This window comes from Callionymus lyra, chromosome 15 (genome assembly GCF_982586985.1).
Source record: "Callionymus lyra chromosome 15, fCalLyr1.hap1.1, whole genome shotgun sequence".
Taxonomy (NCBI): Eukaryota; Metazoa; Chordata; class Actinopteri; order Syngnathiformes; family Callionymidae; genus Callionymus; species Callionymus lyra.
This window is the reverse complement of record NC_141832.1, coordinates 21,032,588-21,055,923: the sequence shown is the minus strand read 5'-3', so window position 1 is coordinate 21,055,923 and position 23,336 is coordinate 21,032,588. Positions and strand designations below refer to the sequence as shown.

General features: G+C 38.8%; 1 protein-coding gene across 3 annotated transcripts; it reads left to right on the top strand.

Moving 5' to 3' along the window:
- The first annotated feature begins 1,890 nt into the window (after positions 1-1,890).
- Positions 1,891-22,798, top strand: LOC148065316 (MAGUK p55 subfamily member 3-like). Of its 3 annotated transcripts, XM_087809162.1 has the most exons (20): positions 1,891-1,975; positions 7,670-7,732; positions 7,808-7,926; positions 9,155-9,232; positions 9,580-9,660; positions 9,719-9,856; positions 9,923-10,004; positions 11,716-11,801; positions 12,789-12,863; positions 13,225-13,421; positions 13,845-13,909; positions 15,334-15,354; positions 16,651-16,692; positions 17,706-17,771; positions 18,711-18,866; positions 19,073-19,153; positions 20,289-20,382; positions 20,446-20,554; positions 20,719-20,847; positions 21,710-22,798. In XM_087809162.1, exons 2-20 carry the CDS (start codon positions 7,696-7,698, stop codon positions 21,887-21,889), a joined length of 1,836 nt encoding a protein of 611 aa, XP_087665288.1. In that variant the 5' UTR covers positions 1,891-1,975; positions 7,670-7,695; the 3' UTR covers positions 21,890-22,798. The 3 variants fall into 3 exon arrangements, with proteins under 3 accessions (XP_087665288.1, XP_087665289.1, XP_087665290.1); XM_087809163.1 differs by lacking the exon at positions 17,706-17,771; XM_087809164.1 differs by lacking the exons at positions 16,651-16,692; positions 17,706-17,771.
- The last annotated feature ends 538 nt before the right edge of the window (positions 22,799-23,336 follow it).

Genomic DNA, 23,336 nt, shown 5'->3' with positions numbered 1-23,336 from the left:
CTCGTAACAGCATCTACCATCTCCTCATCTAAAGCAATCCAATGCCTTGTCCGACCGAGAGGTTATTTAAGTGGTCATTTATTATTTCTCTTATCTCAAACTGCTGGTGTCAGATGATCTGAGTCACTCCAGGGAGTTATAATGTTTTTCCGCAGTTATCTGCAGTGTTAACATGATGAAACACCATCTTAACCTTGTCTGTGGATGCAGAAGTAGTTTAGTCAAAGCTCTTCGTGTCAAACTGAAGACACATGGGCCAACTTTGGTCGGCAAATTCATTTTATGTGGCCGGCCCTATCATCGGATCAAATCAAAGTAGATCCATGTACATGTCGACATTGGGACCTTTAAGGATGCCAGTGTTCAAGATAATATAAGGAACAGATGTAATCCTTGTTAACAATTATACCAGGAATCTCAGTAAGAGTCACGTTGAAGGATTGGTATTCGATTGGAGCATCTGACGATGATAGTTAGGATGTATTGAGGCTCAGAGAATGAAAAGACAGTATCGAAATCATACCTCCTGTTAATGAAAGTTTAGTAACTTTATGTATTTCGGCTCACGACTCAGATTGTCTCAAGATTTGGGCCCCTTGTGTGATTCCAGTTTGACATCATGACCAAGCAAATAATTATTAGCCACCTTGGATAAAACACAGCTGTGCTGACAGACTTCTGGACCCAAGTATCTACTGTATATTAAGTTTTTTTTCTTTTTAAGATACCAAAAAAACAGCATCTAAATGCATGAGACCTTGGCTCATGCAAAGTGTGATGTCACCTGTCCTCTGTGATGTTACTTACAGGTTACATTTTTTTATCAGATTATAAGGCGCATTAGCAATGAGCAGGTCTACTTTCATACATAAGCCACATTAAGAATGTATTCATTATTCTTGCAGTTGCTCTATTCCCATGTTCTATTGTGTGACTGATAGCCTTAAGTTCTTCGTAGGCTTTTCTCTTAACAGGTACCATTTTAGGGACCTTACACAAAATAGCACAATACCTATTATTTTTCTATTAGTATTGTTCGGTAGCTGAAATGCTCCGACAATCCATTAGGCACTCGAGCTTCGTAGCTTACCAAAGTCATACCAAAACATTTTGACGGGTTTTTGAGCGTTGTGTACCACATTGAATCCTTTCGAAGCAAGGAAGTACAACCCAAATTAAAACATAAGGCACTGGATTATAAGCTTGTTTTTTGGACTTCATAGCAAGGAAATTATGGTATGTGTTTTGTATTGAAATGGACATTAATCGCAAAGTTTCAGCCTGAGAACGGCCCATTTGCCAACCAAGACATTGTGTCTGAAGACTCTCTTCACAGACCACCTGTAGGATCATATCACGTCATTATTGTACGTCCCTCGTAAATGTACATATTCCTCTTGAAGTACGACACCAACTCCTTTGTTCTACAGGAACTGAGCACCAGGCAGGGGTTCTGTCGCCCGTCTTATCATTGTCATCAATCAGAAATCAGGGAAATATGGTCGCTTAATACACGGTTCCACACTTAAAACACTGCCACGTACTTCTTACAGAATCACAGTGTGGTGGTTTCATAAATATCTCATATCTCATATGTTTGTATCCGCCAAACAATTGATGATATTTCTGAATCTGACAAAGATGAGTACAGATAATAGTTTTGTTGTGTCATCAGTATCTGGTAATAAGAGAGAGAAAACAGTCTGCAGCATCTCCAGCTGGTCCTAAGAGAAAGGGACTGAGAGACAGAGAGAGAGAGAGAGAGAGAGAGAGAGAGTTAGGGGAGTGGCTGAGGGAGGCTTGGGGGGGAGAGGCGGATGTTTTGCAGGTTTGTGAGAGGAGAGGAGGAGGAGGAGGAGGAGGAGGAAGAAGGAAGCAGAAGGAGGAAAACCCACCATTCGACCAGTGTGGCTGCAGTCAAGACGGACACAAACCCAGAGAGAGGAGGAGGAGGAGAGAGAGGGAAAGAAAGAAGGTAAGGGCTGCGGTTATTCCTCAACAAAAAAAAAAAGGATATGGGAGTCTCTTCCTTTTGTCCTCCATCCGCCTGCTGACAGCGTAGTGCGATCTGAGAGCTGAGCATCGTAGCACTGCAGAGGGATGCAGGGAGCGAGAGGAGGAGCAGGGAGGGCGGAGGGAACATGTTATGCTAAACACACATAGGAGAGAAGGATGGTGTGAACCAGGGAGATGTGGGAGGAGAGCGGGAGTCCAGTGATGTCAGCCGGCCAGTTTCCCTCCATGTCGATGATATAAGTTTCTATCTCACCACACCCTCCTCGTTGGTGAGATCACTCATCAACACAGGATGATGCATCTGAGTGTCAGGAAATGTGTGTGTGTGTGTGTGTTTGAACGGCATCCTGGATACACGCCAACACGCTTACTGTTGCTGTCAGTCCCGTGGATTAGCCGAACACTGTTCATTATCAAAGTGAGCAGAAGTCCATCCAGATGCTCCATCATGTGGCGACTGAGATGCTGTCAAGACTCTCTGCTATAAATATCCAACCGCTGCGTCTTTTTTTTTTTTTTCTCTACGTTTATGAGACCATAACTCACACCGTGGCAGCCTCGGGTGCCATCAAACACCTTGTGGACTCCCTCCCCTCCTTCCCACTAATAGATTCTTCACATAAATCAGAGGCTCGGAGTGTCCAAAAAAGCGAGGCTGAACCTTGTCGTGTGGCCCGGTGGAATCCTCAGCCAGTCTGATTAAAACAGATTTGTTGTGCATTTGCTGGTGTGTCTCGCTGCCAAGACTTTTGAAGCCAGATGACGAAGGAGCTGGTATCAACAGCTCGCCTCGTTTTTACTTAATTCTTCAACGTTTGACCGAAGCTAATGATACTGTTAATGAGTCTATAATCCTCTATTCATCTAGAGAACGAGAGGTCTTAATTCATTTCCATCCATCCACTTTATTTATTTATTTTCAAACCAACAGTTTGGCTTAACAAGACAAATAATTTGACACATCAAAATAAACAAAAACATAAGGCTAAGGCTCATCATAAGGATATACTTTATACCCTGATATATCTCCCAATTAATTGATTACAATGCAGTTACAATTTACTTATTTAAATGTGTCACGAATAATATGACATCATCTGCATACGGAGATATTTTACACTCTTTTGAACCTATTTTTAAGCCTTTGATTGGTGAAATTGCTAATGTAAATAGAAGCCTTGCCCAACCTTGTCTACAACATGTACTGATATAGGGTTAGGGTTATGGTTATGGTTAGGGTTAGGGTTAGGGTTAGGGTTAGGGTTAGGGTTAGGGTTAGGGTTAGGGTTAGGGTTAGGGTTGTGTTTCTATTTGTTAGAATTCCTGCTTCAGGATTCCTTTTTACATAAGTTGATAGTATTGACTAAAGTTGTCGAATCTTCATATAATGTTAAATAAATAATATACTTTATTAAAAGCTTTGTCAGCCACCAATAACCCTAATGCAGTGTTTTATTTTGTTGTTGTTTAGTCCACATAAAGTGTATTTTGTTATTGTCGTCTGAACCTTGGCAAATATTTTTGACTCAGTATTCAACATACTTTCCAAAAACAGAGGTTTGACTGGTTTGGGATTCATTTAATGTCTCTCTCTCTCATGTAGAAAAAGGTCTAATTAAAACAAAAAGGTGATTAATGAATATATAAATTCAAGGACTGTAGATACTGGTTGCAGATAAGGTTGGCTATTTTCACCACTTTGATAAATGCCTGCTTTCATACAGCTCATCTTAGCTATTATGCTAATTCATCTGATATTGTCAAACCGAGGGAGCAGCAGATTTATGTGCATGCAGATGATGGTGCAGAAGAAAGCATTGAAAAAAGATACCTAGAATTAAAACATTATTCATAGACAGACGGCTGTACCCATTTCTGTAGATGAATGGTTGAATATTACTGAATTAAATGTACAAGTTATGTAAATAATTCCCTTTTTCTAGTAGTATAAAACAATAAATATGTGCGCAGTAAAGTTGTAGTGTATGTGTAAAGAGATGCGATTTAGTCTTTAAATATTTAAACAAAAAGTTCAAATAAAATGCTCCAAAAGGTTAGACTACACAAAGAAATTGCAAGTGTGTATAACCTGTTGTGTCAAACATAAATAATGCTTCATCGCATTTTGTCATTGTCAGCAAATTGACGCCATTTGTAAAAAAGTACACGTTGAAAGTCACTTGCAGGAAGCAATGTTGCCAAAATTTGGAGGAATTTATCCTGAAGGTTTACTCTGGGCACTCCGGTTTCCTCCCACAGTCCAAAAACATACAGAGGTTGATTGGGAACTCGGGGAGATTGTCCGTAGGTATGAGTGTGTGTGTGAATGGTTGTCTTTGTATGCCCTGCGGCGGACTGGCGTTCTGTCCTGGGATAGGCTCCAGCCTCCTGTGACCCTATAAGCGAACAAGTGGCACAGAAAATGAGGGATGAATATCCCAAAAACACGTCTTTAAAAACTGCTAAATATGACGCTTTTAGTTTTTGGTTTCATAAAATGTTTTGTAACAATTGCCAAAACGTACTCGTTACATAAAAACAGCCACTTATATCTGACCTTTATGATTCTCTTATGCCTACCATGGGAAAACAACTTTTTGAAATGGGTGAAAAAGAAGAAAAAAGGTGACGTTGTGATACATGCATTGATCAAATAATAAGTAGCAAAAAATCAAATAGATATTTATAATAAATATTATAAATATCTTCTTCATTTTGTCCTGCTAATATAGACGTTTATGGTGAATATGAGATCGATACCGAAGTATTTCTTTTAGTCAAAAGTCTTTATTTTAGTCGTACATGTTTTTTTTACTTCTTTTTTTAAAATACATAGACATGGAAGTGTCTGTATCTTCTCAACAAACCAGAGTTGCACATGTAATCAGAGCAATCTCAATCATATCAAGCGTCAATCATATAGTCTTACATGGTGTCTTGTGTTTGTCTATGATATGGTTAAGCGTGTATTTGCAGTGTATTTTTCTTACTCTATCTCAATTCAACTAAACTGAATAAATAAATCAATAGTACAAGGTGAAGTAGCATAAACAAAATTCTATTTAATTGTTCATCTGGGACATTGCATCATTGCGTCATAATTTAAAATGGGAAATTTTAAACCGAATACTATCTACATGATTATCAGTTTTCTCTTCAACATATTTTGAAATTCAATGAATACATTTACTACCATTTACCTACATACCTGATTTCCTTTGCGCAGTCTCCCCTAGTCCCATTTTGTCAAAGTAAATTATGAGAAAATATTTTTGCAGCTGTGAAGAATAAAAATAATAAATATATATAAAATAGTTTTATATTAGAGGTTTCGAACTCAAATATACAGTGGGGCGTTTGATCGTAAATGTTATGTTCTTAGAACAGGCTAATAATAAACTTCACATCTGAAGTAAGTAAGTAAGTAAGTACTATTTATTTATATAGCGTTTTTCGAGACCAGGGTCACAAAGCGCTTAAACAATCAAAACAATACTCAAAAAAGTACATACTTCACATCTGAAGGATAATCATATGTTCCTATAAACAAAATGATGAAGTGATTGCACTTGAAAAAATGTTTTATGTTAAAATGTTAAAGTTTTAAACTTGTGACACCCATCCCTCATGTGTCCATGATTCTCTTTAGAAGGACACCGTCTTTAATTCCTCTCATGCTGGGATGTCAGGGGGACAAGTGTTCAGCTTAAACAGTGATAAGAGGGATCTTAGTAGGTTCTCGTTCATCCCGGTCATTGAACTTGAAGGATTTAGACACGGCATCTGGGATTAGCTTTAGATATGAAAACTTTAACCTTCTTTTTGGAGAAAAATATTAACCTTTTCCAAGATTATTGTCTTCAATAGTAAATAAAGGAAAACACAACTAGAAGTGAATACACTGTGAATACTCAGTGACCACGATATACTCATTCAAGACACACAAAACTGCCATCTTCTGAATTTAAACTCAATCTTCAGTGTTCTATACCAAAAGATAAAACACATAAAACTGTACCAATATCAATGAGTATAAACCTTCTGTGATGTTAATGTGCATGAATGTAGTGGTTACACATTTTAGCAATTTAATTTCAGTGGAATTTGCGTCTAAGTTTCATCCCTTCAGCAAGTATTTTTAAGATATTTGGCATTAAAATATTGTAAAACCTGGTATGAAAAATGTACCTTTAACTCATTGTCCGAACTCCAAAATACAAATTCGAAGACCTGTGCCAAACGAAACCTATAGATCCGATGGCTCTCTGATGTGCCGTGATGCATTCCAAGACGTAGATCTTCCTGGTGTCCTTGGAGGAGACACTAAACCCCTAATTGACTCTAATGGATAAATTGATGGCCTGCAAGAAGCATCGCTTTAGTGCGAGGAGGCAGTATAAACCAGAAAGACTGCTTAGTCACCTGAAGTTGGTCTGGGAGTCCAGCAAAGTAAGACTCGGATCCAATTTGCAGGAAACAAACTAAATCAACTGATGGTACATGATTTAAATGATAATCTTATCTTACAGTGGCTAATTATGAAAAGTTGGTTTGTAGTTGGGAAAAGTTCTGCTGATGTTTGTGAGGGGCAGAAGTCTGGTGTGGAATATCAGCATGTACGTATGTGTGACAAAATATGAAGTAAAATTACAAAAAAAAAGAGTGTTGTTAGTTACAATATCAAAAAGTGTAATTTTGCATTTATATTATTTAAGTTAATATATAAATATCTATAATAAGCTACAAACTATATCAGAAAACACAAAAAAACATTTGTGAATGAGAAAAAAAGACAAACATACAAACAGTATGAATATTGAAAAAACACTGATTAAACAAATAGATATTAATGATTAATTTATTTTCATTCCCTTTTTTAAATTAATGAATACCTTTGGACAACCTTTATATGTTCAGTCATCTGTCAGAAAAAACAACATTGTTCAGTGTTTAGTGCTCAGTAAAGTATAATAATGGGTCGAATCAGAGCCAAGACAAGCTAGCAACTCTCTGTACTGCATTATTCATATGCTTGCACATGCCTCAGCAAACATTTCAATGATGTCAAACCTTAATTACATCTATTTGTGTTTGCTACGTTGTAAATAAGACCTAAAAAAGCACTTGCAAAGTTTTTATACCCCATGAAAAAAGTACTAGTACCAGTAGTACCAGGAAAGTAGTCGTTCAAGTTGCTATAGCTTACCACGTGCTAGCATGATGGCAAGTTAATAAAATATAATAATATAATAATGAAATAAAATATGAAGTTTGATTATTTCACGAATATTTTAAGTGATTGTTTTCAAAGACCACCAACTGCTCACTGAAGCCTCCCACTCTTTGTAGCTCACTCCGAACCACACACAGGTGAGGTGAATAATCCTAGCACATGCTCCAGGTTAGCTTCATGGAAGACACCCACACACATCTGACATGATGTCAACAGTGTTTGTTGTGGAATTGACTCGTAGTTTTGTAGATCTAAAGTAGAATCAACTGGTTTTGTGTTGACTTGAACAAGCAAATCTATCTTAAGACTTCCCCTGTGGAACAAATAATGCTACCTCAGCAACACAAAGTGTATGTTCTTCACCTCACTGTGGAGCTAACACCTGCTGACGCTAACATTTCCTCTTCCTCTTCCACGCAGGTTTCCCCTCCTCACCTCACCGACCCATGAAAGTGGCCATGCCGGTCCTCACGGCTGGAGCAGGTAAAGTTGGCCGAACACACACTCCAGCCCGTCGTCCATCTGCTGTAGCTCACGAAAAACACTCCTCTTCTCCAGGGCTCCACGAGACGCTGGCCCTGCTGACCTCTCAGCTCCGACCAGATGCCAATCACAAGGAGGACATGGTGTTCCTGAAGGACGTGTTCAGCGAGAGGAGTTTGGGATATCTCATGAAGGTGTGCTGTTGTTTCCATGTTGGTCCTTCTGATAAAGTTTTATTTAAAAATCTATTTAAAATGACTTCATGGATCAGAAACACGCGATAAGAGACTCATGGTAGAGACAAAACAGAAGATAGTCTGAGTCTCTCTTTTTTAAATTTATTTTAAAACCACTTTTACAGATTAGCTTTTACTTGATATTACCTTCTAACTCTTATCTATACTAAATAATGGGTTCTGTTTTAATTATTTTACATCTATAACAACACGTTTTCAGCACCATGGAGAGCGCAAAAGCATTAATCTTGTGATAACTTTTTTAATTCAATTAGAAACTTACATTTAACTTCAACTGATTCTACTTGCGTCAGAATAGTAATACTATACCTCAGTGTACAATCAAAATGGCTTTATTTCAAACCCAAAACATTTTTTTAAACCATTTAATATTTGATTAATTTTCCATTAAATTGGACCCTTATACTAGTGATGGACTTATGAAACTACATGAAACATTGTCCTCATTTCCAGAGCCCACTAGATGGCACTCTTCACTCTAAAGTATTTTGGCTAGAACAAAACGTTTAAATCCTTTCTTAAGCTTAGCTATTTACTGAGCTCTAAACATGATCAAACTGCTTCATGAAGCTTCATCAGCCCACTGGCAGATTCTATTAAAATACTTTATATATCAAAAATCAAACCTGTAGAAAAGTTTTTAAAAATAATAGTATCATTTGATCACACATGTCCATGTAAATGCCTGTACACACATGTTTTTGGGACGTAAAAGAATATAAGAGGTTGAAATTTTAATTTCATTAATTTATTTTTAAAATAATAAATTCTTCAATATACTTGTTTCGTTAGGTGTGTCAAGGTTTTGTGCTCGACTCATTTCTCCATTTGTAGTAAGGTTCTGTAATTCACTTGAATGGCCTCAAACTGCTGCTCTAATGTCATGTTTTTTCAAAAGTAGCAAAAAACTAAACCTATAAAACACAGTGTACAAGGAAAGCAGTAACTAAATACTCTTTTAAATTACTTTAATGATAAAACGTATAGTTGTCGGGGAATTGTTTTAGGGTTGCTACAGAAGGTGGACCCCTGACAATTTAAAACTGGTTACCAAGACCAACTAAAATTCTTGAATAATTTGAACTTTTTATGAGATATAATCTCCTTGGAGGAGGTACGGTCTGTCTCAGTGTCTTTCAAATTGAATGTATTTTCTCATCTTCAGATCCATGAGAAGCTGCGACAGTATGAGAGACAAAGTCCAACCCCTGTTCTCCACAGTGCCTCATCTCTAGCCGATGATGTAAGTTCTCTCCTCACCTCAACCCAATCGGTCACTGCCCAATTTATGCTGACGTGTTCATTAATCCGTCTACAAAAATACCTACACCTGAACAACATGCACACACCTGCAAAAAATATATTCGTTTACCTTCAACTCGGAAGTGTATTTCAGTGCTTGAAAAGTGCTGAGTCATTCAGGTTCTCGTCCACATCCTGCCTCTCTTTGGCTTTGAGGGGGAAGTGAGTGTTAGACTGCTGACAGAAGCTTCTACTTACTTACTCAGATACGTCTCCAACAGTTAATGGCAGCGAGCATTACCAGCATGCAGGGGTCACTGCAGGTCACGGTGTGTGTTGTGTGCTCAGGTCGTCGAGGAGCTGCAGAGTGGGCCGATGAGCAGCGAGGAGAAGGAGCTGCTGAACCTGCTGACCTCCCTTCATCTGAAGGTGGTAGATCTTGCTAGTAAAGCGTCAATTATCGTGTAATTCCTCGTCGTCCAAACAGGCCGTTCTCTCCGTCCACGACACCGTGGCGCTCAAGAACTTCGACCCGGTTCTGCCGCCGCTGCCGGACGACTTCGAGGACGAGCTGGAGGAGGAGTCCGTGAAGATCGTCCGTCTGGTGAAGAACAAGGAGCCTCTGGTGAGACCTCGACTCGCAAGGTGGACGGTTTTTAATGGACGTGGTAATGAATTTCTGTCATGTCAGGGCGCCACCATCAGGCGGGATGAAGCAACTGGAGCGGTCATTGTCGCCCGGATCATGAGAGGAGGTGCAGCCGACCGCAGTGGTAAGTTGTTAACCTTTTCATCGCCTTTAAATTACACACTGACAACATCTTTTTAGCAAAAAGTGTCATTTACTTAATTTTTGAAGTAGCTATAGCGCTTAGATATAAAACAGAAAACTAAACACCCGGACACAGTGGGAGTGGCATTAAAGCCGCACAACGTAACATTTTGATATTATTTGTTATTTTGTTATATTTTCTAAGATGATTGTTTATTATAGTCAGACTCAGTGTTTTCAGTACTCGCTTGAAATATTGCTTGATTCTTAAAAGTAAGGGTTTAAATTAGGGGTCTAGCACTCAAAGGGGGGCCACAAGAAGTCAAATGTTATTTTGATTTAAATGTCATATTAATCTGTTTAGAAAAAGGTTAGAAAGTATATGGAGAGGACATGTGAGCACCAACGATGATAGTAATAATATATAAAATTTATCATGTGTATTTATACCTATTTAGCTTATGCTTATATAATTACACTATATTATGTTATAGTGTTTATTTATTAATATATATGTATTTCTTGTATGGATATATGTGTAAAAATATTTGGCAATGTGCCACAAACAAAAGAATAATTAAAAAAGGGGTAGGAAATTTTAAAAAAAGTACTTTACTTCTGCCTACTCCTTTTTCGAACTACAGGGTTTGTTATGTTTTCTTTTTTATTCAGTTTGTTCGTTTAATTGGTGTTTTTTTATTTTGTATGTACATATAATTTACACATTTTTTGTATGAAAAAGTTCTAAATAAATAAGTTCATTCATTCATATTTTTTTGTGGTTTCACTGTGAATTTTGGCCATATTTGTCTCCCAGTATCTGTTATTTTGTTTTAGAATTCTCTTCCATCTTAACTATATAATCAATATGAATACATGAATATATTATCCTCTTTATTCCTTTACCATCTGACGTTGAACAAAAATCGCTTGCTCGGCTTGCACTCTTGAAAAGAGGTAAAAAGAAACTTCAGAATATCACGTCACGGTCATACATGACCCACAGGCTGCGAGTCTAAGATTACTGGTTTAAATGCTTCAGGGGAATTTGGTGCTGTGGTGGAGAAATCAAGCTCCCTGTGTGTAAAGAAGAACGCTTCAATTAACCTTTAACAAAAGATAAAAGGAGTACAGCGGCAAAGGGAAAATTTAAAGCAGTGGCTTCTCCTCCTGAAGCTCAAGCTAAAGATACAAATGATTTAAGAAATGAATCAAATAAGAAATCTTAGGTTACTACGACATCATCTGCTGTAGTTCATATGAAATATTAATCGTATAAATGCAGAGATTAGATTAAAGGACTACAAGGAAGTGTCCATTTTTGGAGCTGAAGCTTCTAGATATTCTCCACGGAATCAATAAAACATATGCACTGTCAACGCAGACTCTTTCATACACGTAACCATGGCAACCTCAGGTGTGTGCGTTGAATTAGTATTCACCCTGATGTGTAGAGATCAGCCAGAGCATGAATCATTTATATCCTCCTCCTCCTGTTGTTGCTCTATTAAGTGATGATACATGGAAGCGTGTGGAGCAGCAGCGTGTCGGATACATGTTTCCGTGTCCGGAGAGGATTACATATCGATCCTCCTCACGGGCTTTTATTCCACTGTTGTGGCTGCAGATAAAAAGATGTCTATCTCGCGCAGGAGTCACGCTGATGTATGGATGAGAGAGAGAAGGCTCATCAAAGGCTCTTTATCCTGCAGGTCTGGTCCACGTTGGGGATGAACTGAGGGAGGTCAACGGCGTGTCCGTCATTCACAAGAGGCCGGACGAGATCAGCCAGCTGCTGGTATGATGGAGTTTACTGAACTTCAAATTGAGAACGTCTCAAGGTTCAAGACCAAATCTAGCCCACCAAGTCATCGAATGTGGCCCACAATCTTTTGCACAAAATTAAATCAGATTAATGTTCGTTTTGATATCCTGACATATAATGATGACAGGGTTTAGGATAAATAAGTAACAGGGATAATGAATGTCAACAATTATACAGAGAATTAAAATAAAAGGAAGGCTTTTTATGCTGAGTTTGAAATTCTCTATTGAAGAGAGTTTGGTAAATATAACATTTATCCAGCCTGTGACCAAGAGTTGTAAATGACTTTGGCGGAGTTTGAGACTGCTTTAAATCCGGATTAGATCCAAGCGCTTGCAAAGTTTTTGTACCCAATGAAAAAAGTACTAGTACCAGTAATATCAGGAAAGTAGTCGTTCAAGTTACTATAGCTCACCACTGTGCTAGCATGATGGCTAGTAAATGAAATATAATAATGATACAAATAATTCAAATATTTTACTTGAGATCAGTTGTGTAGTTCTTAAATAATATTTATCAAAGAAATTTATGTGAAAGAAAATAAAAAGTCTGGTCATAACTTTTATCTTGTACTATTGTGAAAGTATCACATGTTTCCCACTTATAAACAGACATGCAATAATTAAGAAAATGTCAGAAAGATGCTAAAAAATATCAAATTTATCCTATTCCTGCTGATGTACATAACTTGCAAAAAACTGCAAAATAAATCGTAGAAGTGGACACACAAAAATACTTATATATATATATATATAAGACAAATATATATATTTGTGAATTAAAACAATGTTTGCCAGCAATAAAAACCAAATATCACATTATCATTTTTTCCGTCAAGTTTTGCCAACTCAAATACCAACTATTCCTGAATTCATGGAACACATGTTTACTTGTGTTACTTGTTATTTGGACACAGTTGTCATGGCTTGTTTTCTTTGTCTTCTCCACTTATGATCTCAGTCTCAGTCTCAGGGCTCCATCACCCTGAAGATCATCCCTGCGATCAAAGAAGAGGACCGACTGAAGGAGAGCAAGGTGACCTTCAAATATAATCTTCAATCCCTTTATTGTCAAAATCGAATTTGTTACTTAACCCCTTGTGTCGTCTCTGAGTCAAGGTTGAACAACCTCCACCACTGCATATGTATTTATGGAAACCAGGGAGGTCATTCACCTTGACCCAGAGATGACACAAGGGATACCACAAACACATTTGTTTTCTGGCCGTCGAGTCAACTTGTCCCTGAGATAACACGAGGGTTAATGCCAAATAAACATACATTTCAAGGGACAATGTGCATTCACAGTAGGTCAAAAGGGGAGCGAGAATAAACTTGTAGCATCAACATAAATACGTATAGACGTAATAATGGACGTCACACGCGCTCATCTTCAGGTTTACATGCGAGCTTTGTACGACTACATCCCGGTGGAGGACAAGGCCACACCGTGCCAAGAGGCTGGACTTCCGTTCAACAGAGGCGACATTCTGCAGGTCGTGACCCAGGATGACCCCACCTGGTGGCAGGCCAAGCGAGTGGGAGACAGTAACTTGAGAGCTGGACTCATCCCGTCTAAACATTTCCAGGAAAGGTACGCAACAGTGACGCCTTCATTTTCCTATAAATACGGAAATATTTTTTTCCTAGTATTATTTTTTCCTACCTAGTATTTCATCCAGGACACGTTTTTATATTTATATTTAATTAATAATATATTACTTCTTCAACTAGTTCAGATTTATGTTCATCTTTCCTGACTTTTTATTTTTATATTGTTGGTTCGGGGCTAGGGTTAAAGGTCACTTCCACCATTGGTCATTTCTTCTTCTTCATGTAATGCAACACAACACTTACAATAGGTTTAAATCTCATTTGTAATCCAGATGATTCAAAGATGGTCAGTTTTTAGAAAGTGTATCATGTCTGGACTGCCCATCTTTTTTATCTAACACTTTCTTTCCTGCCTCATCGTTTCTTTTCCTCTTTCCCTCGCTTCTCTGCGCTGCTGCTTCAGGCGACTGGCCTACAGGATCAAAATGGGAACTCTCCCCAATCCTAAATCCCCTAAAAAACCTCCCTGTAAGTGGATTCTCTTATTTTCTTGAGGCGTCTTCTCTCTCTCGTCATCTGAAGCTTAATTTATTTATTTATTAATCAACCTTTGCTCTGATAATCCGCCCCTCAATATTAATATTCAGCCGCTGTCTCCTCTGCTGCTGCTGGCATGTTTTTGAAAAAGAAAAGGGGGGATGAGGGTGAGACAGAGGGGCTGAGAGAAGGACGGCAGGATCACAGATATGAATTAATCTCTTTCATGTCGGCTCCAGCTGGTCAGTGAGTTTCAGATTAATCCAGACGGTGTCACAACATCGTGTGCTGCAGCTTATCACTTTCTCTCTTGATGCCATAGAGGTGTGTGTGTGTGGGGGGGGGGGGTGTTTGTGTGTGAGTGTGTGTGTTTGTGTGTGTGTGTATGTATGTGTATATTAGTGTATGTGTAAGTGTGTGTGGGGGTGTGTTTACGTGTTTGTGTGATTACGTGTGTGAGTAAGTGTTTGTGTGTGTGTGTTTGTGTGTGCGTAGGTGTGTGTGTGGGGGGGGGTGTTTGTGTGCTTACGTGTGTGCGTAAGTGTTTGTGTATGTGTGTGTGTTTGTGTGCTTACGTTTGTGTAGGTGTGTGTGTGTCTGTGTGCTTACATGTGTGAATATGTGTTTGTGTATGTGTGTGTGTTTGCAGGTGTGTGGGTGTGTGTGTATGTGTGTGTGCTTACGAGTCTGCGTAGTTGCGTGCATGTGTTCTTTCGCGTGTGTGTGCACTTATGTGTGTGTGTATGTGTTTGTGTGCTTATGTGTGCGTAAGTTTTTGTGTAATTGTGTATGTAGGTGTGGGTATATGCATGTGTGTGTGTAGTAAAGTGAGTTAGACAAATGCATCAACTGTATAAACTAGTTTGATATAACATTAAATGCACAGTATATTAAACCTTAATTAAAGCAGAAAAGACAGAAAACACAAGTATGAAAATATAACAGTTTGAAAACCAAATCACATCTTTAGCCTATGAGCCTATAGAGATAAGTTCTCTAAAGTAAGATTATGACAACATATGTTGGTTTGAGGAATTGACATTAACGTCAGCATCAGCAACACACTGTCCAAATAAGTCTCTGTTGTGTATTTTACAAAAATTATGAGAGATAAAACCATTCAATCTGTGACTTTTTTTTCTTTATCTTTTGCTCCTGCAGTAGTAGAACGCATAAAGCCAAACAAAAAAAACCTCTTACATTAAGTTACATTAATTCTAGATAAACAGAGACCTAATCTCGCAATCATTTGTGGATGATTAAATTTCTAATATTGGCATCCATTTAATTTAATCCCAAACTCTTTTTGTTGGTTGTTCTGTTTTGTGGCATAGATTTTTAATTTGATATTGTTCAAAAATGGAAACATTATGACGATGTTTATTTCTTTTTCTTTTTCCTGCAACCAACATCAGTCGATCAAGGATGTGAAAAAGGTGGGTTTCTTACTTTTCACAGACACACACTAGCATTGTCGAGCGTTTTCCTGTCTTTTATTCCTGTTTCAGAGAATATTGTGTAAGTGTGTGTAGTGCATGTGTGTAATAGTGCAGTCGTGCTAGAGAGGGTGATGTTCAGAACAAGCCTCATATGAGACCCTTGGCTTAGATAGATAAGATAAGATAAGAAAAGCTCCTCGTCCTGTTGTGTCCTTCCTTTGTTTGACTTACCCATCCTTCTACGACAGGAATGTCCGGTTACTTCTTTACTTCACATCAATCAGCCATAACATCATGACCACCCAACTATTAGCAGGTGGTACCAGGAATTAAGAGGTCAATGAACCTCCAAATCTCAGTGGAGTCGGAGCCCATGGTTCTCCTCCAACGACAGAGCTGGTTAAAAATGCAGAGGAATACGAATTGGGGTTTTCTTTGGAAAGTTGATCCAGATATTTAAAGTTAATGGTCCTTTGAATGGGCTTTTTTTTTTCATTATACCGATCACCCATTCATTTGTGTCTGTAGTTTTGTTAAGTCCACTAGTTGGCGCACCACTGTCAATGAACTTCCTCCGCCTGTCCAATGATCTTAACCCGTTTTCTGAGGATTTAAAATAAATTAGCTTCTCAAGCATCTTTCAAATATAAATGTTTTTTTTTAATGTTGAACTAGCTGCATAAGCTGTTAGCTGGTGTTAGCATGTATGCTAATTTAACTTCTTTAACGTATTAGTCGGCGGCCGTCAAGATCAATTTTTTGATATTTTTAATAGTTGCACGACGAAGCGAGGCTGCATTTCCACCTGCACATTTGAATCAATATACTATTAGGACCCAAGGTGTTAATCATAAACTTCCGTTACACACTTACAAAGTCACATAAACATGTAGCGTAACCAGGGTTAGGCTATGTTTAGATGAATGGATGGTTGTGACTCCCACAGGCTACCAGTCCATACTACTGGCCCATATCTACTAGTAGTCTCTGATGCATCACACCTCACTTGCTAGTCATAATGTTATGGCTGATCGTTGTCAATAAGATTGGTATAGACTATTTATTGAAAATAGAAGGTTTAGTTTGGTTTTTCTGGAAAGCTTAAATTGATCAACTCTAACTAAAGGACAGAATTCCATTCTCTCGCCATCAAGATATTTCCAGTATCCCTCATTCCTGGCTGCTTCCATTTTATCCACCCATAACCTGCAATCCCTCATCCCTCGCCCCTATTCCTTAACTCTTCCAGGTCTCTGTGCTTACTCCCTCTTTTCCCTGCTTGCCTCCCTACAGAGGACTGTGACTGTGAGGGCTATATCAATGGACAGTACATAGGTGAGAGCGTGAACCTCTTTCTCCCATTCCCTTCCTCCTCCATCTCTTTTTCTTGCTCTTTGCCTGCTGCGAGCCTGGCTTTGTTGTTGGTGTCATGGATCGCTTTTTGGCTGGAGAGCGACAGTGGCTTTTTGGGATGGAGTGGACAAGGCTAGCAACACGTATGTGCCAGAGAGAATACATGGTTCTTAATGGTTAGTGTGAAGGTAGAAGAGGAAGAAGAGTCATTATCCAATAAAAACTGAAAATGACATTAAAAGGAATTTCATAGAGATGTTGGGAAAGATTGAAATACCTTGTTTCTAAACGGCAAGATCATCCTAATAAATATATAAACATTTTGACTTTATGGGGTTTATTCCCAGACAGAAGTTGAAAGGAACTTTTAGGATAATTTGTTGCAACCCTGTTAAACCAGTGGTGTAGTCCAGGATGTTTAAGTGTGAAGCTATAATCTCCAACTGCTGTCCTGGAAGTTTTGCCTTTGTATATATCTATATATTAACTTTGCAGCTCAATAGTATTTGATGTTCTATATTGTACTGACAGATTTCTATACAGAGGAGGTTTTTTCCTGTTTGCACTCAAAGGTAGGAAAGGGTATATAAGATTGGTAGTACATTTCAGGAGATGTCAAGAAGCAAACTAATTTTGCAAGCGACCCCTCCCCTACCCTTACCTCCATCTGCTCCCTTCCCTCCTTCACGGTGTCACTAATATCTGTGACGTAAATGTGCTGCTGATCGTCGAGCGGTCCGCTTTGAGCTGTAACCACCTCCCTTTACATCCCTATTCGCCCCAAATCGCCAGGAACCTCCCACCATTGCTCCCTCGCTCTGCATTTACCGCTGCTGCACCCCCCCCCCCCTCCCAAAAAAAAAACCTTTTCCCCCCTCAAAGGTCCCTGCTGTACCCGGCGTATTGCACACTCAACCGTGGCACGTTTGTTGCTCGTTCACCCCCATGTGAAGGTGTGAGGGTTGGGTTGTGTGATGCTCTAACGCCAGATATAGTCTCTCCTAAGTGTAAAGCAGAGGCGCCCTCCTGTGGCCAGGTGTTTTCCTGGGAATTTTATTCAGGTACAGTGGCTGGCTTATTCTTTAGGGCACTCTCACTGACCGGGGGGCTCTTGGATTGAGCTGTGGGAGACCCTAAAAGTTATAACACAGGGTCTCTCAGAGCCATACTAAAACTTCGCACTAAAGCACGCTAGCTAAGTTTGGAGCAGCATGGCTTGTTAAAGAACTAAAAGTCGAGCTGAAGTGAACGTTTTGGGAGCATTTCAATTTAAATAATGACATTTTATCGCACATTTTAGTGTCGACCCCCACACAAACCTTAGAACTACAACGTGACAACAGGAGTACACTGATAAGCCACCACAAGTTACGCGCCAGTTAAGTACATTTACTGCAGTAAGGCATAGTGGGTCATTGTCATTTCACCGACTGCCATTTCCGTTTTTTTTTTCAAATTTAATCGTCAAAAGTTGGTATAGAAGTCGCTCAAAGGACAGATTCCAGGACGCTAGGATTCAAATGTAGAACCAGGTTTTCTGGTTTCAGGTTTTTTGATGAATAAACAAGGTTCTTTGAGATGCAGTCACTGGTAAAATGATCTCTGTACCAAGTGATATCATAGACATATACGTTTAAAATCAATTGTTTGAATCATCAGAATTTTTACTTTGGTTTTAAATAACTGCAAACGGACAAAACCATGACCAGGTTCTGCTTAGAGGGACATTTTCAACTTCAACTCGACTTTGACAGGAGAATAAAACAGGTTACTGCAATAGCACTTGCTAATGTCAGCCAGGGCCAAAAACAACAGATCCATGGATGCAATGTTACTAACATACTGTCAAATGCATGTCAGTGATTGGAAAAGTGCATTTACTCTATTGCTGAAGTGGTCAGTTCACAGTGGTAATGCATGGTAGGAGAAGGTTTAGATCCTGTCAGTTATGATGTCTAACGGTGTCTAATGTCTCTCTGGCCCTGTGAACGACTCCATAGCTGGTCTGCGAAGGAGCTTCAGGATGAGTCGCAAAGACAGACAAGGATCCTCCGGCGAAGGCTCCGATTCTGAGGATTCAGACTTCTTGACCTATGAGGAGGTGACGCGGTACCAGCAGAGATCCAGCGAGAGGCCGCGGCTGGTGGTCTTGATCGGTGAGGCCATTTTGTTTTTCGTCAAAACGACCGATCTGCTTTGTTTGTTTCCTTCTCAGCTTATTGGAAAATGTTAAAAATGATAATATACTGACATATAAGAGTGAAAATACTTCAAGGAGTATTGCAAAAATGTCAAACTATTACAAATACATTCAAGATAAAGTCCATAAAATCGTTGAAGTGACTTCTTGTTGTTGTCCAAGGTTCTCTGGGAGCACGAATCAACGAACTAAAACAGAGAGTCATTGCTGAAAACCCTCATCGCTATGCCGTCGCCGTACCACGTAAGTCTAAAAAATCTTTGTCATGACTAATTTATATCTAATACATCTGAGGGTGCACTTTTCTTTTTGTTTTATTATTATTTCATTATATACATTCATTATTATTGTATATTAACTGTATAAGACCGTAATGCACCAAAATTAAATTTCAACTTCAAGATTGATTAATGATATTACTAATAAACGTTCAATCTGTGACACTTATTACTTATTATTTAAGGTTACATTTCTTATTTTTTATTAATCTATTACTTATCAAGTAAGTAAATGAATGCACACACTAACACATATATGTAATTTGTATTACCAAATTGACTTCTATGTTTTTGGACTGTGAGAAGAATACAAATGAATACCATATTTCAGGTCATGATGGTAGAAGTACAGTTTTTTCACATGTAACACAAATAAAAGATTCACTCAACCCCTTGGAAAAGATAAGAAAACATGTTTTCTGTGTACCGTATTTTCCACACTATAAGGCGCAATAAAAAGCCTTTAATTTTCTCAAAAAACAACAGTGCACCATATAATCCAGTGTGCCTTATACAGTATATAAACAGTACCTGGTGGTTGACTTGTTTACAAACACTTTTATGACTCTGTGCCAACTGAGCCAACACGCCGTGGGCAGGATTACGTCATCGCGTCATCACAGGGTGGGATTTACATCCCACGTCATATCATGGCGGACAGCTATGGAGTGATATTACTGCCACCGGTTTGAGCGAGTGTGTCTTGGTTGTTGTACACTCAAAATCACTGCTGCGCGCTCAACCAGTCATACACATGCATTCAACATGTCATACACGCACGCTCTAGCTGTCATACATGCGCTCAACTTCACTGCTGCACCCTCTACATCTGTCTGCTCACAACACCAGTCTCGCTCACTGCTGCTTGAAGAACGCCTTAATAAAGTATGACTTTATCTGACTGTTTTGTTGACATTCCCTTTAGCACAGCTCTTTCTAGTGGATGCATAACGCATGACTGTATCTTTTATTCTATGCGCCTTATAATCCGGTGCGCCTAATAGTGCGGAAAATACAGTATATGAACCAGTTTAGTCTGATCTGAACTGAAATAGTTATTCCACTAATGTCTGTTGCCATCGTCACTTCTGGACCTCCAGATACCACCAGGCCAAAGAAACCTCACGAGAAGGAAGGAGTTGAGTATCACTTCGTCGCCAAACAGCAGTTTGACACCGACGTGCTGGATAACAAGTGAGTCTCTAACACTTCTAACTTCTATTGAACACAGTTAACGTGGTGCGTCTTCTGCCTCAGGTTCATTGAACACGGGGAGTATAAGGAGAACCAGTACGGAACCAGTATAGAGGCCATCCGCTCAGTCCAGGCCAAGAACAAGATGTGTATTGTAGACGTGCAGCCAGAGGTGAGACACTGTTATGATCACAATGATGACACGAAGTTTAAAAGCTTCAGAGATATTGGACAATTTTCCATGAAATATTTCTCAGTTCAATGTTGTATTGCTGTAAACACTAGTTCTTATGAGGTTCCATGTTGACTCTGTTATCTTCTATATTACCGCCCCAGGCCCTGAGGAGACTCCGAACATCTGAATTCAAGCCCTACATCATATTTGTCAAACCACGCGTTCCCGAGAGCAGACGTCGCCGCAGTGCTACCACCTCACCAGGAGGGGGCGAACACAGCCGCGTTACAGTGGGTGACAACCTGTTGACTCTTTATGATGAACTTTTAAAAAGATTTTAACAGAATGAAACCCGTAAATTAGTGTTTTGAATTTCACAAAGCATGCTTTAATGTCAAAATAATTATTAGAAAAGAAAAAAATTAAAGATTTTCTTACTAAGAAAATGTCTAATTTCCCCATGTCTGAAGTCAAATAAACCAACATGTATGTATTAATTTAGTTAATACTACAAGACATTTTATACTGTTCTTTATTTTTTTTTTTAAATAAAAGCGAATTTATTTTTTTAATTGTGTTATGCATCAACAAATACCATCCGGTATCTTTACTATGTCCTTTATATTACAAAGACTCTGTTTCTTTAAGTTTTATCACAGAAAAAATGTGAAATTGGTCAAATTCTAGCCAGAGCCAAGTTCTTAAGCAGGAAAGACAATGTTAGAATTATACTTTTTAATAATAAAAGATACATTTGTATCAAATTATTTAAATGCAAAACGTCTTTTTTTAATATGACACCTGGGTCACAAATGGAAAATAAATGTTATTATTTATTTAGGTAAATTGTGTTACATGAAAGATGATTTGTGCTAGAGTTAAGTTAAATGGCCCAGGTTTTATAGATTGAACCCACTGTACCTCGTTTATTTTACTGTAAAATACTCTCTGCCTGCTGGTTTATTAACAAAAATCAAATTCAAATAAATTGAAAGAAAAACAGTTTATTATATAATACTTACACATCTATATAGTGACACATCTAAAAAACACATAACTGAGATGTTGCAAATGCAGAGTCATTTCGATTTTCTTTATTTTTGTCATCTACTCTTACCTGCATCTAACTATTATTTATGTGTTTCGACTCAGGACGACAACCTTCAGGAAATGCGACAGTCAGCCATTCAGATAGACCAACAATACGGACACTTTGTGGACCGGGTCCTGATCAAGGAGGACTCAGCCAGTGCCTGTGCAGAACTCAAAAGCATTTTGGAAAGACTAGAGCGCGAATCCTTCTGGGTCCCTGTCAGTTGGGTGAGAACCTAGAGAGACCTTGAACGTCACAGCACCGAACACCGACTTCTGCGCCGGACCGATGCCGTACTGGATACTCCTGGGGTGTCAATCACCCAGAGAATCACATGGCTTCCTCCAACCGACGCAGTGACTTGTTTACTTATTGTTGGTCCACACACCACTACGTGTCAGGATTGATGGTTCATATATTTCTATTAACTCCTGTTGGAGAACTTCTAGTAGCATGAGGTTTCAATCCTTATTTCCTGCAATCACAGAATGCTTCCTCAACACAATAGACGTCCAGCAGAAGGAGACCTAGAATGCAGTTTTTTTTCGAAACAACACCATGAATCAAAGTTTACACATCGAATGTAAGAAGTTTATTTTTTATTGAACTTGTTTTCAGGAAACGCATGACTGCTAGTTATTTAACCTCAGATGTAAATAGGACCACGTCACTCCTCATGTGCCAACGAAGTATCTCGTAGCACCACAATGCAACCCGTCGACCCCGAGAGTTCGCTCGCGACTCGTCGCGCGCTACTTCTACCTACATGGTGAAATTTTGTACGATGTATTTTTGTCAGCAGAAGAGACGATGTTTACTCATCTAGTAAAGTGGCAAATTCATGTTGGATGTGAATGTCAAGGTCGTGGTGAAAAAGAATATTGTCTAAACTTTCATGTGTATCGTCAAGATGGACTCGCTTCACCTGTTCGTTGTTTAAATGAAACCATCACGAAAGAGTCATTTGTTGAAGCTTCATTTGAAGTGTGAGACTTGAGAACCGAGCAGATGATTCGTTCCTCCTCTTCCTCACTTCAGTCATACTTACATCCAAAGATCTCGTCATCCTTTTTTTTCCGTGTGTGAAGCAGAATGTTGACTTTTTAATGTGACATGTAAAGTGCCATAATAAAGCTTGACCAATCCAAGACTTATTGTTTTGTTTTTTAAACACATTTTGCTATTTTGAAGACCAATAAACGACACAACCAACTTTTATGTTCTATCAGAGTGACACAATTTGCCCTCACTCTGATAGAACATCTGGAATATCTGATGGACAACTTCTCCAGAACTATTTCCTTTTTTTTTTAAACTTCCAAATTAGATTAGGGGCTTCAATATTGCCACTTGGATGCGCCATTTTGACTCTCCACTGATATAAGACCCCGAGCAGATTGACCTACTTTTTGAGACTTGAAAGAAGTCGTTCTGAGGCCAGAAAACCACTGACCACCACGTTGGGTAGTTTGTGTTTGGCGCCACCAGGTGAGTATATTAAGAACAACAAGCGATATAGAAATATTCCTGGTAAATCGTCGAGGCTTCCATACGATATGGACGTTACAGACAAGCAGAATGAAGGTATTTGGATGTTTTTCCAAGTGTGTCTTTTTGGGATGAAGATGATAACTAAAATATTGTTTATTGTGTTTTGTGAACGCAGAGATGTTATTGCGTAACAAG